This window comes from Balaenoptera ricei, chromosome 15, assembly GCF_028023285.1.
Source record: "Balaenoptera ricei isolate mBalRic1 chromosome 15, mBalRic1.hap2, whole genome shotgun sequence".
NCBI classification, from domain to species: domain Eukaryota; kingdom Metazoa; phylum Chordata; class Mammalia; order Artiodactyla; family Balaenopteridae; genus Balaenoptera; species Balaenoptera ricei.
The window spans coordinates 22768100-22785897 of NC_082653.1; the positions used below are offsets into that span (position 1 = coordinate 22768100).

The 17798-nt window shown below is 41.2% G+C and overlaps 2 protein-coding genes across 7 annotated transcripts in view; one reads left to right on the forward strand and one right to left on the reverse strand.

Moving 5' to 3' along the window:
• Positions 1 to 9291, reverse strand: part of LOC132349007 (translationally-controlled tumor protein) — a 57274-nt gene extending 47983 nt beyond the window's left edge. For 3 of the 5 annotated variants that reach the window (XR_009497609.1, XR_009497608.1, XR_009497606.1), the window contains exon 1: positions 9018 to 9291. Coding sequence is in view for 1 of the 5 variants with exons in the window: in XM_059897078.1 (XP_059753061.1) it covers positions 3913 to 4431 (519 nt within the window). In the remaining 4 variants the exon portion in view is untranslated. Of the gene's footprint in view, positions 1 to 3626; positions 4541 to 9017 lie in introns of those variants that run through there. The other 2 variants (XR_009497607.1, XM_059897078.1) reach the window with 2 other exon arrangements.
• The window catches only part of SAMHD1 (SAM and HD domain containing deoxynucleoside triphosphate triphosphohydrolase 1), a 64120-nt gene continuing 55600 nt past the window's right edge, over positions 9279 to 17798 (forward strand). Inside the window, exons 1-2 of one of the 2 annotated variants that reach the window (XM_059897075.1) lie at positions 9279 to 9601; positions 14445 to 14511. In XM_059897075.1, coding sequence (XP_059753058.1) covers positions 9394 to 9601; positions 14445 to 14511 — 275 coding nt within the window. In that variant the 5' untranslated portion in view covers positions 9279 to 9393. The remainder of the gene's footprint in view (positions 9602 to 14444; positions 14512 to 17798) is intronic. The other variant, XM_059897074.1, reaches the window with a different exon arrangement.

Consider the following 17798-nt stretch of genomic DNA (forward strand, 5'->3'; position numbering starts at 1 on the left):
AGTTTAGCAGCACAAGTTTAGTTAACAATACCTGGAAAGGTCCCCTCCAACAAGATTGGAGGACATTTTTGTGAAGGTGTCGTTTCCAATAGACATAGTCACCAGTCTCTTTTTTCCTGAGGGAGTGGACCTGAGATTAAGCAAAACCAAAGGCAGTGCTTTGGGCCACAGCAGCTTAAATGATTAGTCATTGTAAATGCGCTATGGTAGGTGAAGGAGTGCAAAGACTAAAAAAATGAGTTTGCCAGGGAGCCGCAGTTGTCTTGGGTTTCCCATAGCCCCCACTGTCAATTTAATTTACAGCCATTGTTTACCCATCTTAATTTATCTGATTCAGAAGCAGTCTGTTGCCATGTTACAAGTTATCAGGATGGCGAAAGTCTGGCAATAAGGGTAAGGGGTCAATTCTTCTGTAGAAGCAGAATGGACTTCATCTACATATGTCACAATATTTACAGATTCTGTTGCTGCCTTTGCACGAAAGTCAGCTAGGGCATTTCCCTTGTACTCAGTCCTTTTAGTGTTAGCCTCAGTTTGATGACAGACAACATTTTACGTCAGGACATATCCGACTTCCAGGAATTTCACACAATTTCTGGAACACTTATAACACATACCTATACAGACACAACATAAAGAAGTCTTAACATTACTTCTTATTTGACAATGCTTCCCCTATAATTTAAAAATATCAAATACACCTAATTAGTTTAATATCTCTTTCTTTACAAGGAGAAAGAACAAACCTTTGAGATATTTCAGAGACCCTTTGAAATATATCTCTAAGTTAGTTCTAAGTCAAAAAGAATTCATTTAGAATTTAATTTGGGGAAGTTTGTCAAAAATATCCAAAAGGTGCTAAAACAGTTAGTCAAATAGGATCACAGGTCACTGGGAAACAATGCTTAGTTATCCATTTAACCAAAGTAACACTTAAAGACTTCATAGGCAAATATAGAAGGTTATATAGTTCTGAGCAAAACTTAATATCGAGAGGACTAGGATTACTTAAGTAATCATCTGATAAAGACAGATGATTATTCTGACAAGACACAATATCTTTGTTTTCTTCCTAGGCACATTACTTAAAGGTAAAGAAAAACCTTCCTTATCTCTTATTATCAAGAGCAGACAGATAGGGAAAAAAAACCAAAAAAAATTTGTCCTTTTAACAGAGGGAGAAAACCAGATTACTTAAAGGTAAAGAAAAACCTTTCATAATCTCTTATTTGAAGAGCAGACCAATAGAAAAATATACTTTGTCCTTTTAACAGAGGGAGAAAAACAAATTCGAATTTTGTACCAGTTTATTTTTGATATTAAAACTCATTCACTTAATTAAATTCATTTCAATCTTTTCCAGTACTGACCTTGCATAAAAGTCCTTTCCAAAGATTCTTTTTTCATAAACTTTCTTTTATGGAAAACACACATTCTACTTTCCTCACATACTGAGATGTTTCTATTTATCTATTTGTCTATCTATTTATTTAGCTTTAATCACATATATTAGAATTTTTTTTAAAAATCCTTAGAAACCTTTACTTTGAAAATGAATGAGAACTAAAAAGTAAGCAATTATGAACTGTCTTTTACATAAGCATTGTATAGATTGGCACACATACTTTTTATAATTTCTAGAAACATGTGCTTTCTCATAGAAAACTTCTCAGCCTGGCATTAGACAACATCAGTCATCATCCTAAGTTATTTTTCTGACTGACAAATTTTTTTTTTTTTCCTGACTGACAAATTTTGTAACAGAGATAACATGAGCTTATTTGACTTTCAGTAAACCTAAGTAGAATAAAAGTGTTATACTTAATGTTGCTAATGCTAAAGATATGTCTGTATTAATTTAACCAACAAACTTAAACTAGCTTTTATTTACTAAAGATTCATCCCAGATCATGTGAACTTGAGGAACATTTCAGTTAGTTTCTATTATATTTTTGCAAGTATACTTAATTTATATAGTGCTTGTTTGTTTTAAGCCAATTACATAGAACTCTTTTACAAATTAATTTTAGCAATACCATCCAAAGAAAAAATACCATGTAGCCACAACATATTTATATATAGACACACATGAACATACAGACAGATGCAAACAGAGGCCTTACAGTTTTTGTTTTAAAATTTTCCTTGAACTAGATTTCTGGGCAAAAGTGCTTCTATAGCACCTTGTATTTTTTTTTTTTTTTTTTTTTTTTTTAATTTATGGCTGTGTTGGGTCTTCGTTTCTGCGCGAGGGCTTTCTCTAGTTGCGGCAAGTGAGTGGGGGCCACTCTTCATCGCGGTGCGTGGGCCTCTCACTATCGCGGCCTCTCGTTGCGGAGCACAGGCTCCAGACGCGCAGGCTCAGTAGTTGTGGCTCACGGGCCTAGTTGCTTCGTGGCATGTGGGATCTTCCCAGACCAGGGCTCGAACCCATGTGCCCTGCACTGGCAGGCAGATTCTCAACCACTGCGCCACCAGGGAAACCCAGCACCTTGTATTTTTAAAAGCCCTTTTCATGCTCTTTTTTTTTTTTTCCTTCCGGTTTTAGGAATTGGAGATGGTCTAGATAAGAGTTCCCAGAGAGGTTACAAGCCTTTTGAGATAAATAAGGGAGGTGTGAGGAATGATGAAAAGAAATGGGTGAACTGTCTCTAGAACTGCATTTCCAGTTTCACAAAGATTCATAAGGTATAATTTAAATGACATCATAGGCTGATCCACCCATCCAACTACTTTATCCTCAATTTGCTTCTTTATATTAGGGAGATTTCTAACTGAGATGTAAGTCAAAAAATGTTTATGTTTTGCCCAGGCAATGTTGTTGGTTCCCTTTAGCACGTCCAATTAATAGTGCTTGAAGGGCGGATTTACATGCCTTAGTCCAGGGGGTATATGTGATGGTGTTGGTGCCATCCTCATTGGACCTGGCTTTAAAAGGGGCTGCCATTACAGGATGGGCAGTATGGATGGTCTTCTGCAGGGGATCAACCTCAGTGTTATAAAAAAGGAAGTTCAGAGAGAGATGGATAGAAAGAAGGAGAGCCTTATGGCGGACATTCAGAGGGACAGAAAAAAGCAGATTTGGAGAGAGAGAGTTCTCAGAACCCTCAGAGGATTTTTCTAGTTTGGAAATTTTTTGAGAGTTAGTTTCTCTGGGGGAAGCAATAGTAGTGGATTCATTATTACAATTGGAGGCCTCAAAATACCAATTGAAATATGCTTCCCATTCTCTTTGTCTTGTTCTATAGCTTTTCTCCAATTGAGCACACAAACTAATTTAGAAATTTTGAATGAGCCACAAGTGGACCAACAGAGTTTCAAGTTGTTGTGGGTGATTTTAGTCCAATGTGAAAGAAATTTACAAGAGGAAGGCCCATAAGTTTTAAACATAAATTGATCTGGAGTTCTGGACGGTGGCAGTGCCTGTAGAAACCCAACTCCCCATAACTGAGTACTCACCAAGATGAACCATTCCCTTCCCAGATAAAGCCAGCAACAGAGGACACCCAAATAAAGGCTCAGAACCTCAACCATATTGGGAGGTTCAGAACCAAGAAGACTTACCCCTAAGACCCAAGACCACTGAGGAAATGACTGAGTACAAAGGACTCCTGTAGGTGCCTTACTTGTGCCTGCAGCAGCTCCAGGGGTAGTCACTTTGGCTCCCACTTTGGCTCCCACTTCTTTTTTTTTTTTTTTTTTTGAGTTTAAATGCATGTTATTTTTAGACAACCTACATGACATGTTTTTTTTTTCCTCAAATCAATGCCTCCGCTCCAAACAAATCAACATCAAAACGAAGAGCTCAAGATGCCATCAGTCCCATTTGTCTAAGTCCTGGTGTCGTGTGGATGAACAGCAGCAGCCAGCCAGTTATGACGAGCAGGTGACAGATCCAAACAGCCAAATATGTTAACATTTTTCCATTTCTAAACCATCCTTAAAGAAAATCATATACGGGGTCACACCATCCTCGCGGTAGTCCAGCAGAGCAACCATGCCATCTGGATTCATGTTTTCACCAATAAAGAACTGATAGTTTTTGAAATTAGCAAGGATATGCTTGATTTGTTCTGCAGCCCCTGTCATAAAAGGTTTTACTCTTTCTGGTCTCTGTTCTTCAAGCTTCCCTTTGATTGACTTCATGTAATCTTTGATGTACTTCTTGTAGGCTTCTTTTGTGAAGCTGGTTTCCTGCAAGTGATGGTTCATGACAATATCCACACCAGTGACTACTGTGCCTTCGGTACCTTCACCCTCGGGGCCTTCAGCGGAGGCATTTCCACCAATGAGCGAGTCATCAATGTTACCCTCTGTCCTACTGACCATCTTCCCCTCCACCTCCAGACACAGCCCGTCCGCGACCTCCCGGATCTTGTAGATGTCGGAGAACATCTCATCATGGCTGATGAGGTCCCAGTAGATGATCATGATGGCGACTGGAGGGAGACAACGGTGGCACTAGCTTAGGAGCACGGAGCTCAGAGCGAGCGCGGTGCTGCCGGAGCGGCGCTCGGGGGGAGGGGGGAGTGGGCGGAAAAGGCTGACTCTGCCGCTCCCCAACCTCATATAGCGAGCACGTCAGCTCCCACTTCTGACACCATGAAATGTCCAACAATAATCAGTTTCAAGGCTGCAAAGTACAAAGAGTGTTATTTGGGGTCTTAGGCATTACAATTTGGTAGAAAATTGCAATGCCTAAGATTCAGGTAAAACCGAAAGAGTGTTCCAGGGAACAGACAGAATCAGGGCAAAAGCTACAAGGTTTTTAAAGTTGTAAGAATTATGTTTGGCTCTCAAGCAAAAAGGAAATATTCATCCTTAAGGGACAGCTTTCATGAATTACTTAGGGTAATGGTCTGGTAAGTATCATAGACTGTGACAGGTTATTTAGGGTAAGGGTCTCATAAGTATCTTGAGTTTCTAGAACATTGCGCAGATGTTCTGGATCACTGTTTTAAAACAATAAGTGGCCAAAGTTCAGATTTCATCCGGGCTGAGACATGCAAAAATCCCACTTCCTCAGTGGCCTCTCAGCTCCATTTTAGAGAGCTCTCCTAGTAATACTGACTGCATTTTGATTTTCCTTTCACAAAGTGCAGAGATAGGGTGCATTTTTGGGTTGGTTGATCAAGTGGCTGAATAGTCTCATCAAAACCCAAAGTCTGTTCCACAGTTTTGGCTTCTATCAAAAGCTTTCCTCCTAATGATTTCAGGAGAGCTAACCATAGCAATGGCAAATTCACCTTTTGTCATATCTTAGGGGCTCCCAAGCAAATCTATGTTGGAATCAGGCTGGCTGATGCAACTACCATTTGAATTTAGGAGCCAATGCTCCTAAAATATGAGTTGAAATACATGTTGAGATTGGCTGTTAGCAATGAGTTTAAAAGGATTCATCAACTATGTTTACTCAGGAGTACCCCACTGAAGTCTGGCCACTCCCTCATGTGTTTGAGCATCCCAACCCCCAAATACATGGTCACCCCACCCCAAACATTGAGGCACTCCCGGGAAGTCACCGCAAGCAAAACTCTATAGGATGGGATGGCCTCTCTCTGTGACTGCCTAAAAGCAATAGAATTTGTACCCAGCTCAAGTTACAGAAAAGAACAATGGTTTTCAAGGCTGACCTAGGTTAAAATCCCAAAGCACTTAACACATGTGTGTGACCTTTGGCAAGTCATTTCACCTCCCTGGGCTTCATTTACAAATCTTTTAAATAACACCTGGGGTCTTTATCCAAAACCAATTCTCTTCTTCCTGATACTAGACCTTACCCTCTAACCCAAGGGTAACATGTGACCTGTTTGGGTCGATCATTTTATAACACAGCAATTGGTCCAGGAATGAATGCAATCAGACTTGTTGAAGTCATTCACTTACGTTGGAACTGGAGGAGCAGAGGCTTTCTTTCATCTCTAGATGTGAAGCCGTAAAGATGGGACCTCAAAGCTGCTTGCAGCGGGTAGCCCTCATGTTCCCACATGGTTTGCACCCTCCTTGACTTTATCTCTTAAGACTTCCCCTTTACTCACTTTGCCCATCCAAACTGGCCTCTCTATTTCTCAACACCAGGCATGCTCCTGCTTCAAAAGCCTTTGCACTTGCTGTTCCTCCAGGCACTTGCACGTCTGGAATGGTTTTTGTCTGGAATGCTTTTCCTCCAGACACCTGCATGGCTGACTCCTTCATCTCCTTCCAGTCTGCTTAAATGTCACTTTCTCAAAAGGCCTATGACCACCTTTTATGGCCATATTATGTATGACCACCCTATTCAAAACTGTGACTCTATCCTCCTCTACTCCTCTTTAAAATAAGTTTTTTTTCCAAAGTACTATCTTCTAAGTTTATTACTGTTAATTATATTGTTATTCACTGCCAGTCTCCTCCCACTAGAATATGTTTCACTAGGGCAGGGATTTTTGTTTCTTTTGCTCATCGATATGTCTCAGGTGCCAGGCAAATTAGTAAGTACCCAGTAAACATTAATATTTGTTGAATGAATGAATGTATTTATAACTAAATAAGCCCAGCTAGTAGAATACCACCTAATGACATTGTTATGAGGATTAGAAATTATAGATATAAAGTAAAGCACAAATCTGACTCATAGTGAAGCAGGAGATAGATGGGCCCCAGGTTGAACAGCTGGAGCTCATCCCCTGTGGACAGAAACTCCAAAATAGAAGCGAGAGAAGAGCTGAGCCCTGCCCAGATAAAAGATAGAGACCACATATTTCTTATTCTCGAGGTCAAGGAGACCTTCCCAACTATACATTCGCAGAAAGGTTCCTCGGAGGTCAAAAGGGAGGGGGGGGCGTCACCTCATAGTAAGTGATGTCAACCTACCCATAGGCCTCTTCGCTAGAATCCATCTTGGCTAAGAGATGCGTGTGCACACATGGAAAAACCCTGAGATATACCAAATACAGACACAGAACCAGGAAAAGCAAGATGATTGGCCAAAGGAAACCCGGAAGAAATGCCCCATAAAAGTGATTCAAACTACCACGAGGGTGCGACTCTCTCTCTGAGCCCGCCCGTGTGTCCATCCACACTTACTCTTTTTCCTCCTACTAAACACTTCGTTTCACTACTTTCCATGTATGGTGGGAATTCATTTCTGCAAAGCCGAAGGGCCAGGTCCTTGTCACTGGCCACTGGTCTAGTGGCTAGGATTCAGCGTTCTCACTGCCACTGCCCAACCTCAGTCTCTGGCCAGGAACCGAAACCCTGCTTCAAGCCGCTGTAGGCTGTGGCCACCCAAGATCAATAGTAGGTACTCAAATATGGTAGCTATTATCATTTTGCAAGGTCTCTTTTTTTTTTTTCCAATGAATTCCTTGACAGATCTGGAGATAAGTTTCTACATTACGAACAGAAAAAGACTTATGAAGAAAAAAAAAAAGAAAAAGACTTATGGGGCACACTCCAGGAGGTGATCTTTGGATCTGTATGTGTGTGTATACACATTTTGTTTTCCAACTTTTCTTTCTTGAGCATTATTTTTATCAGACAAGAAAACCAATACTTTTTTAAAAAAGAATTTTGGCTTGCTTTGGGATTTTTGACAGATGGAAAAAAGAATGTCTTGAGGAGGTTATATTCAAAGAAAGAACCAGGGGTTGGTGGTAGGTGGCACTGAGAACTAGCAGCACTGGTTTAAGAGGAAGTTGTGGAGAGATGTAAAACCACAAGGTTAATACTGCCAGAAATAAAATTGCCCAACTCAGCTGGGTGTGTGGAAGCAAGGAAGGGCAAGGAAGAACTGCTGGGGGTATTCAACGTCATTAAGCAATGGGCCTTAAATTAATTGAACTTAGAGTTTTTTCTAGTCCTAACTATGGTGAGATTGACATCAGAGGACAGCCTGAATAGTCATTTCTCTCAGTACAACCAGAGCAGAGGGCCTGTGTCTAGCAGGCATTTGTTTCCACGTTGTGGAATGACTGAATGGAATAGGATCACCAGGACCAAGTGGAAGTGAAGTGGCAAACTAGGAACCACCCAAGTTTTGGAGTCAGCTTTGAATGTTAATTCTGTCACTTGGTCAGCAAGCCATGTGACCTTGCTCAAGAAACCACCTTGTGCAAGATCTAGGGCCCCTACAAAGTAGGAGATTAGGGGAAACATCATAAATATGGCATTAAATTATACCCTTTAACAAGCAAAAACAAATAAAAATTAAATTCTCAAAACCAATTGCTTTGAACAAACCCAACTGATTAAACTTAAAACCCTGCTTATTATCACCTTCTACTGCCCAAGAAACCTTGCTTTCAGGGCAGATTTTCCCACAAGTCTTATAAACACAAATTTTCAAACAGCCATTTCCAAGTTTAAATATGTCTTTCACATTTATGCTCTTTGTTGTCTCTTTGACCCCTCTCCCCTTGTTTTGGTTTCACAAGTCTTGAAAACTGTTTTTTCTCAAAATATTCTGTGGTTTAAAGGTTTGTTTTTCTGGGCCTGGCACTTCTGTGCAGAGGAGGGCAAGGTCACCTCTCCATACTTTCCCCCACGGGTCTATGGGATAAGGGAGCAACTGAAAAATTTGGATTAACTAATATAAAATAATTTTATATCAAAACTCCCATTAGTGAGCAATTGTTGGCAAGTGAGTAGGAGCATGGGCTTTAGAGCCAGGCTAGATTGCTTGGGTGTGAATTCAGGCTTCATCACTCCCTAGCTGGGTGACCTTGGGCAAAACACTTACTCATTTCTCTGTACCTCAGTTCCTTACATCTTAAGGTTATTGGGATACTTAATTAATATTTGTAAGCCCTTAGAAGAGCGCCTGGCACACAGTAAAGCTCTAAGTGTTTGCTGAAAATATTTTGCTCAACCCTAGACCACTAACTAGTTCACGCTGCTTGATGATAATCTGCCTCACTCACCCTGTATCTCCTGGATGGGTCTATGGCTGTGCTGATGGGAAAGTGTACTGGCTTTAGTAGTGGTAGTAGTAGTAGTCCTTTTACCAACACGGCCAAGGGTAAGCCTGGGGTACTCACGTGAAGTTCAGTTCACCAGAAGAGCCCCTGCTCTGGACTGTAGCGGGATGTCCTGGGCACACTCTTTCCCGGCCCCCGCCCTTATCAACACCACCCTCAGTTCTGCTTCTACTCACCCGCTTTAGCGTAAACGCGCGGGTGGGGCTAAGGGTCATTGGGCGGTCACTGCGCCTGCGCCGGGACCGGGGGTTGGGGGTCTGAAGTGGGTGGCCTGCCTGGCCCCAAGGTCTGAGCTGTCAGTGCGCCTGCGCGGCCGGCCAGTAGGCTGGCAGTGCTAAGCTGACTCGCCGCCGCCGCCACTGAGCTGAGAGTGCGCCTGCGCGCGGGTCGGGCGCCGGGGTTCTTGACTGTGCCGCGCGGGGCGCTGGGTGTAGCCATGCAGAGTGCCGACTCCCAGAAGCCCCCCAAGCGGCCACGGCGCGATGGGAGCCCGAGAACCCCGCCAGACACCCCTCCTGCAGACGCAGAGAGGTCCCCGAGCCCCGACCTTCACCCCGACCACCGGACCTGGGGCCCGGAGCAGGTGTGCTCCTTCCTAAGGGACTGTGGCTTCAGCGATTCTGGACTGCTGGAACGCTGCCGAGGTAGCAGGGCTGTAGGGGTGAGGGGCCGGGGGCCGGCGACCCGAGGTCGCGACAGCCGGGCCTGAGAGACGGCCCCCTGAGGCCGTGAGCGGGGGGCCTCAAAGAGGAGCCAGAGCGGCCGAGGGAGACCGGACGCGGGAGGCACCCGAAGGGGTGGACCTGAGGCGGGGACGCCCAGGAGGGATGACCTGAGGCGGAGAACGGAAACCTGAGGCGGCGAGCCCTCGGAGAAGATTGCCTGAGGCGGGGGAGGGAAACTTGACGCGGGGGGCACCCGCAGGGGTGGACCTGAGGGGCGGCGCCCAGGAGGGATACCCTGAGATGGAGGAAGGAGAAATGGGGCGTCTGGCGTTGCGGACCCGTAGGAAGGGAGCGGACTTTGGGGGTTGTGAACCTGGGTCGGGGAGGGGGCAGCTGGTCTAACTCTGGTGGGCTTCTTCAGGAACTTGGCACCCCAGCGCCGGACAGGCGGGACTCAGGTCCCTTTTTCAGTTAGAAGACCCATGGTGGGAGGGTTGCTGTCATTGAGGCTCACCAGGCTCGGGAGACCCCCCTCTGCTGATGCAGCTCCCTGAACACTTGCCACGTTAGAGTATATTTGGGTGCTTTAAAGTTTGTTTCCTCCGCTCCCCTCCCAACTCGGGGTTTGTCTAACCGGGAAAGAACTTTTCTGTTAATCTCTGAATCCGTAGCATCCCGGTAGGACTCAATACATGCTTGATGACTGTACTTGCAGAGCTTAGTAAAGATCATGTTTTGTTCCCCAGAAGTTTCCCTCGCTAAATCTGAACCCTGGGGTGGTTCAGTTGACCACTGAACTCCCAGGTGCCCACAACTTGGCCTGTAGGTTGTGAGTTTTAAGCGACTTTACTGGCTTAAGTTCAAGCATCCATCCACTTGAAATCTACTCAACTTCCCGTAAGGGGGTTGAAGTTTAACCTCTGCTTTACCCTCTGAAGTGTTCAATAGGAAAGTGGTGTGATTTGCAAATTCAGTAAACTTTTGCAATTGCGGGGTGGAGCCCTCTTTGCTTAGGCTGGGTGGGAGGAACTAAAGAAGTGTTCAAGACTTAAAGATAGCTTGATGGGTGAAGGAAATTGCACTTCTCTTTTTCCCTACCACCACCCCACCACCCCCCCACCCCCGGCCTTGGTTTTCCTCCCCTTCTGGGGTGGGATTTTTCTTTTGAGTAGCAGTAGGTGGGGATGAAGTAGTTTTATGTCTTCAAAACGTGATTGGCTATATTGTTGGCTGCCTGTTTCAGTGGTGTCCTGTAGATTAATTCATCAGTCTTCAGAATGATCTGTTCTCTTGACCCACAGTCTAATACTAGAAGACATTACATGCTTTTAATTGGTAAAAACTGACCAAGTGTTCACAGTTGCTCATTTCTTGCTGTCTGCTTTGTTTTGACCAAACTTTAGTCAGTCTTCTCTCTCTTCTACTGGCCTCTGAACTCCTACTTGCCCCCAAACTTGAGCAAGCACTAAAAAAGTGGAATATGCTCCTTGATCAGCTTCTCCTAAGAACTGGCTGACCACAGCCGGACAATGTCCTGTCAGACTGGGGTCACTTCCCCTCCAAAGATTCTGCTTATCTCTGCTTGCCCCTACTTTATCCTATTAAAAAACCAACCAACCAACCAAAAAACACCTTTTTGATTTTGAGCCACTTGCAGATTTCTGAGATCAGAACGTTCTCCCTATTGTAATAATTTTCTCCCTAATTAGAGTCTGTCCCTATCTAAGTCCAGATTTTTTAAATTGAAGTATAGTTAATTTACAATGTTGTATTAGTTTCTGGTATACAGAAAAGTGATATATATGTGTGTGTGTGTGTGTGTGTGTGTATATATATATATATATGTAGTCTTTTTCAGATTCTTTTCCGTTATAGATTATTACAAGATGTTGAATGTAGTTCCCTGTGCTATACAGTAGGACCTTGTTTTTTATCTGTTTTATACACAGCAGCTTGCAAGTCCAAATTTGTTTTTATTTGACAAAACTAAGCACAGGTGCTGGGTCCCTTTCCTCATTTTGGAATACAGTTTCACAGGAATTTAGAGACTGTAATCTGTATTTTTTCGTAGATGATGTGTTTGAGGTTCAAAGGCCACACAACTAGAAAAAAGCAGAGCTGGATGTTAAAGTTAGGTCTTTGGACCCCAGAATTCATGCCACTTATACCTTAACAAGTGTTCTCATCAAAATACATTGGATTTCCCTCAACAATAAGGGAATAAACAAACCAATAAGAAAAGAAAAAAAATGGAGAACATAACCAAAGTTATAAAGTCAACTAAGAACAAGGAAAAAAACACCTCAGTAGGAAAATGAGCAAAACACAAGGACAATTGACAACCAGCCAATAAAAACAGAAAAAAACATTCAGTCTTAACAGTAATTTTAAAAACACTGATTTTAAAATTTAGATAGAAAAATATTTAAAAATTGGTAATAGGAGAAATGGGTAATCCAATAAAGTTGATAGAAGTATCAATTTGCTTAACCCTGGACAGTTTGGGAATACCTTTTTACTTATAGAAAATTTCACTTGTAGGAATTTACAGAAACATTTGTACACTGTCCAAATAAATATATTCAAGATTATTCTTCTAACCACTAGTTATAAATAGCAAAAAAGTAGAAATGATCTAAATATCCATTGATAACAGTAGTAAATAATATTGATGATTAACAATTTATGGAGCATTTACTTTGGGTGAAGTACTATTCTCTGCACTTCATGTTTCATCTTATAAAATCTTTACAATAACTCTGTGACATAGGTTCAGTTATACTCATTTTAGTGGTGAGGAGCATAAGGTTCAGAAGAAATTGGTTAAATGTATTATGGTACATCTGTATTGTGGAATAAAAGACAACCATTAAAAATGATGAAACTACATCATTAATAATTGTTAATAATTGACAAGAAAGATCTTTATGACCTATTAGTTGGGAAAAATAGATTATAAACAACATAATTTCATTTGTGTAAAATTACATAATTGCATAGATAAATGTCTTGAATGTTGTTATCTAAAATATTAATGATTATTGGGAGAATATGAGTAAGTTGATATTTTATACTTTATATTGTTTGGATTTTTTATATTGAATATTTTTTATGCTTGAAAAACACCCCCAAAAATGCCATTTTCATTTAAATGTTTTTTTCTTTCTGGAAAATTACATCCTCATTTTCTCTTGTTACCTTTAGAAGGACTTTTGTTTGTTTGAAAATAACCCAGTGTTCTGGAATCTGAGGTCAGGAAGGTCTGGAATTAATTATATAGAAAGATAAAGAAAAATAAACCATGTGGGACTTCCCTGGTGGCACAGTGGTTAAGAATCCGCCTGCCAATGCAGGGGACGTGGATTTGAGCCCTGGTCCGGGAAGATCCCACATCTGTGTAGCAACTAAGCCCGTGAACCACAGCTACTGAGCCTGTGCTCTAGAGCCTGCGAGCCACAACTACTGAGCCCGTGTGCCTACAGCCCGTGCCCTGCAACAAGGGAAGACACCGCAATGAGAAGCCCGCGCACCACTACGAAGAGTAGCCCCCGCTTGCCGCAACTAGAGAAAGCCCACGTGCAGCAACGAAGACCCAACGCAGCCAAAATAAATAAATAAATAAATAAATAATTTTTTTAAAAATGTATATAAGCTTTACTAAACAGATTGTTTGCTTTCTTTGGAGGTTTTAGAACTAAGTCAACACGTGGAGCATCCCTCAGGCTATGGTTTTGACCTGACTATTCTAACAATAGACTGACATTTCTTTCCCTGCTCCCACCCCAAACCTCACCTGTTTCAGGAGGAAGCTGCCAGTTTTGCAGCTGGACTTCCTTGCAAATAATTTACTCAAATAATTTTTAAAATTTTACCTGGTTTATCAAAAAAATCCTCTTGGTATAGTTATCAAATTAAAATTAAGACTTTCCAGGCTTCCCTGGTGGTACAGTAGTTAAGAATCCTCCTGCCAATGCAGGGGACACAGGTTTGAACCCTGGTCTTGGAAGATCCCACGTGCCACGGAGCAGCTAAGCCCGTATGCCACAACTACTGAGCCTGCGCTCTAGAGCCTGCGAGCCATAACTACTGAGCCCGTGTGCCACAACTACTGAAGCCCATGCGCCTAGAGCCCGTGCTCTGCAACAAGAGAAGCCACCCCAATGAGAAGCCCTCGCACCACAACGAAGAGTGGCCAACACTTGCCGCAACTAGAGGAAGCCCATGCGCAGCAACGAAGACCCAACGCAGCCAAAAATAAATTTATTTTTAAAAAAATAAAATAAAAAATAAATAAAATTAAGACTTTCCAAGTAGCAATCAAAAATGTGGTACTTGGCACAGTTTGTTGCCAGTACTGGGTGCTCAAAAAAATGTTGATCTGGGGGCTTCCCTGGTGGTGCAGTGGTTGAGAATCTGCCTGCCAATGCAGGGGACACGGGTTCGAGCCCTGGTCTGGGAAGATCCCACATGCCGTGGAGCAACTAGGCCCATGAGCCACAACTACTGAGCCTGCGCGTCTGGAGCCTGTGCTACGCAACAAGAGAGGCCGCGATAGTGAGACGCCCGCGCACCGCGATGAAGAGTGGCCCCCGCTTGCCACAACTAGAGAAAGCCCTCGCACAGAAACGAAGACCCAACACAGCCAAAAAAAAAAAAAAAAAAGAAAAAAAGACCTAAAGAAGAAATACGTGGCGAATATCTTTAAAAAAAAAAAAAAATGTTGATCTGAGTAAATTCTGGTGGACCCAAATTGAAAGAAATCAAAAAGCATGTGCTGTGAATATTGAAATCATTCATTTTTTTTCTCCCTTTTCTTCCATAGAGAAGAAAATCACAGGTTCCATACTGCCCTTTCTTGATGACTCTCTTCTTGAAGACCTTGGAATAAGGTAAGAATGATAAAATTCACATTGTAGCCAAGCACACTTAAGACCTTTTTATTCACACTGAACAGACAAAGCCCAAGATTGCCGATATTAAGTGTCCTCATTTTAAATCTGCACAGGTTTTAAAACAGAATACCACACCTGCTGTCTAAGAGTTGTTTCTGTTTGTTTTTGCTGTGCAAATCCTATGTTAAATATTACTAATGATTCCTGTTTTTAAAAATTTTGCTAACAAGCCTTCATGAAGTTTGTAGTGACCAACTTTTTACTCTCAAGTTCAGAATAATTGAATTACACACTCCAGAAAATGTAGAAGAATTGATAGGAAAAAAATGTTGGCAAGAAAAATCAAGGCTACAACCCTATCTTGAGTATATTTCTAGGTCTTTCTAAAGCTACTTAAGGCTGGAATGCTTCCCTGGTATTAGATTTAAAGACACTATCCAAAGTAGTTTGGCACTTTTCAGTTGTATGATTTGGGACAATTTATTTAACCCTTCAGTTTCTGCACCTGTGAAATGGATAATAATAATGAGACAATGTATGTAGAGTGATTAGCACATGTTAAGCCCTTCATAAATTATATATGTAGGTTGAGATCCCTATATATGACTGGAGATTCTAGGGTCTAGATTTATGTAAGTCCACTTTAAATATCTCAGTTGAAGATCCAATCAATATTTAAACCTTCCTTAAAGTAGAGACTCTGTTTCTATTAGGGAATTGGCAACAGTGGTAAAATATGGTCTTTTCTTCTGGAATTCCACTTAGCTAAGTGTTGTTTGTGGAAACAGTAACCAAAGAATCAGAACAAAAGATTATACTGAATTACTTCATGCACTGTTGTTTGGTAATTGATAATGCAAGTAGATTGAGGGAAAAGATCACTTTAGAACATTTTACTGACTTTTAATAAGCCTCCTTTGGGTCAGAATCCTTGGGAACCTAATCTTGCCTCTTTCATAATTATGTATCAGCCCCCTCTGTCCCCCCAAAGCCCCCTTACTACCTATTTCTTATGTATAATAGTAGCTTATTGTTTGAACTGAATGGAATTTTTTCTAATAGAGTTTTGCTTTTAAAGGGAACCATATACTTTGTGGACCCAAATGCTGTTGATTTATTCAACAAATATTTATGGAGGGCTCACTATGTGTTAGGCATTCTTCCAGGAACTTGGGACACATGAGTTAACAAAATAGTAAAAATTCCAAAAGGAACACTGTATGTCATGTCTTTTTGTGCCCACCTCTTAAGTCTGAGGTGGATTCTGCAGTACTCCTTAGAGCTGTGTTTTCCTATACAGCAGCCACTACCTATGTGTTAAAATTAATTAAAATTAAATGAAGTGAAAATTTTAATTTCTCAGTTATACTATCCATAATTCAGGTGCTCAGTAGCCACTTATGGCTGGTGGCTACCATGCTGAACAGGGCAGATATAGAATATTTCCATCATGACTAAGTTCTCCTAGACAGAGCTGCCTTTGAGGATTTCAGTGGGATCCGTTGAAGTTGTTCACAGTGGTCCAATGCAACCAACTTATTAATGTACCCTTGCATTATTTTCCCCTCATTTCCTGTTTCACCTTTTCTAGTCCTCCACTCCATATCCCAGGATTCACATCCAAAATAAATTAACTGTATGCAAGCTCTTGTCCTAGACTCTGCTTTCTAGGGGGAATCCAGTTTAGACAAGTACTCCTGTATTTCCTCAGTTTTATGATTAACTGATGATGGTAAAAGATTTTTCTTAAAAAAAATGAGAAATATTGTCACATTAAATGTACACATCAGTTGTAAGAAACATTAGATTTCAGAAATGATGAAATATGGAAACAAAATCTTATTTTAGTCCAACTATTCTGGCTCAAATCTTTGTTTAAAGTATTTAATTTGCCATAGCCTTTGCCAAAACAAACACACCTCCAGGTTTTGGGTGGCTTTTTAAATATACTTTAATCAGTGATCTTTTAAAAAAAATTAAATATTTTTATTGAGGTATAATTGACATATAATATTACATTAGTTTCAGGTGTACAATGTAATTATTCAATGTTCGTATATATTGCGAAGTGATTACCACAATAAGTCTAGTACCCTCTGTCACCATACAAAATTACAAAGAAATTTTTTTTCTTGTGATGAGAACTTTAAGATTTACTCTCTTTGGAATTCCCTGGCAGTCCAGTGGTTAGGAGTCTGTGCTTTCACTGCCGAGGGTGAGGGTTCGATCCCTGATCAGGAAACTAAGACCCTGCAAGCTGCGCAAAAAAACAAAACAAAACAAAAAACAACCAAAAAAAGATTTACTCTCTTGGGTCAACAAAAAATTAATCAATATTCGATCTAAAGGAGAAATAGAGAGTTTTATTCAAGCCAACCTGAGGATTATAACCCAAGAGACAGTCTTTTAGAAAACTCTGAGGACTCTTCTGCCTGTTAGAAGTCAAAGGAACAGTCATATACATTTTCGAGATAACAGATTGTACATCAAAGTGACACACTGACATTTTATGTAAAGTTCACCAAAGATACATAGTCCAGATCTGCACATAGGAGCAGTATATCACCATGATCCCTTACAGGATTAGGAAAGGAAAAATTAATCTTCTAAGGAGTTACATTGTTGGCGTCAGAAGAAGGAAAAAAGCATTGTTTTTTACAGTTGAGCAGGCATTCCCACCTTTGAGGAGGTCTGGTTAATGTATAATGCACATTGCACATTAGGGAGGGCCCAGTACAAGCAGGGAACATGTTATGCTTAAATTTTCTTGCCCTGCTTAAAACATAAATTGTATACCATCACTTGGCAACTTTTAAACATGCACTACAACATTATTGACTATAGTCATCATGCAGTACATTACATTCCCATGACTTATTTATTTTAAAACTGGAAGTTTGTACCTCTTGAAGCCCCTTCACCCATTTTGCCCCCCCCCATGTGATTTCTTTATGAATACAGTAGTTTCTTTTTGATTCCTAATTAAGTGATGAATACTGAGTATCCGTTGAGGAAAAGACTGGGCTGTGAGGTTGGTTTAGGTTTGGTATTATTTTATGCTGTGATTCCTGGTTATGCTCCACTGTGCAACTATACTTAACCTGTGTCAGTTACAGCTCTGCCTTAAAGTACTTCTTGGAGCCTGGCCTTTCCCTGTGCTTGATATTTCAAACTGATGAGGGTAGGGGAATAGTAAAACACAAGCTATGCTGCTTTAATGGTTTATCAGCTCTAATGATGCTTCTTTACATTCCAAAAAAATCATTCTTAGATTCTGTAGTTAC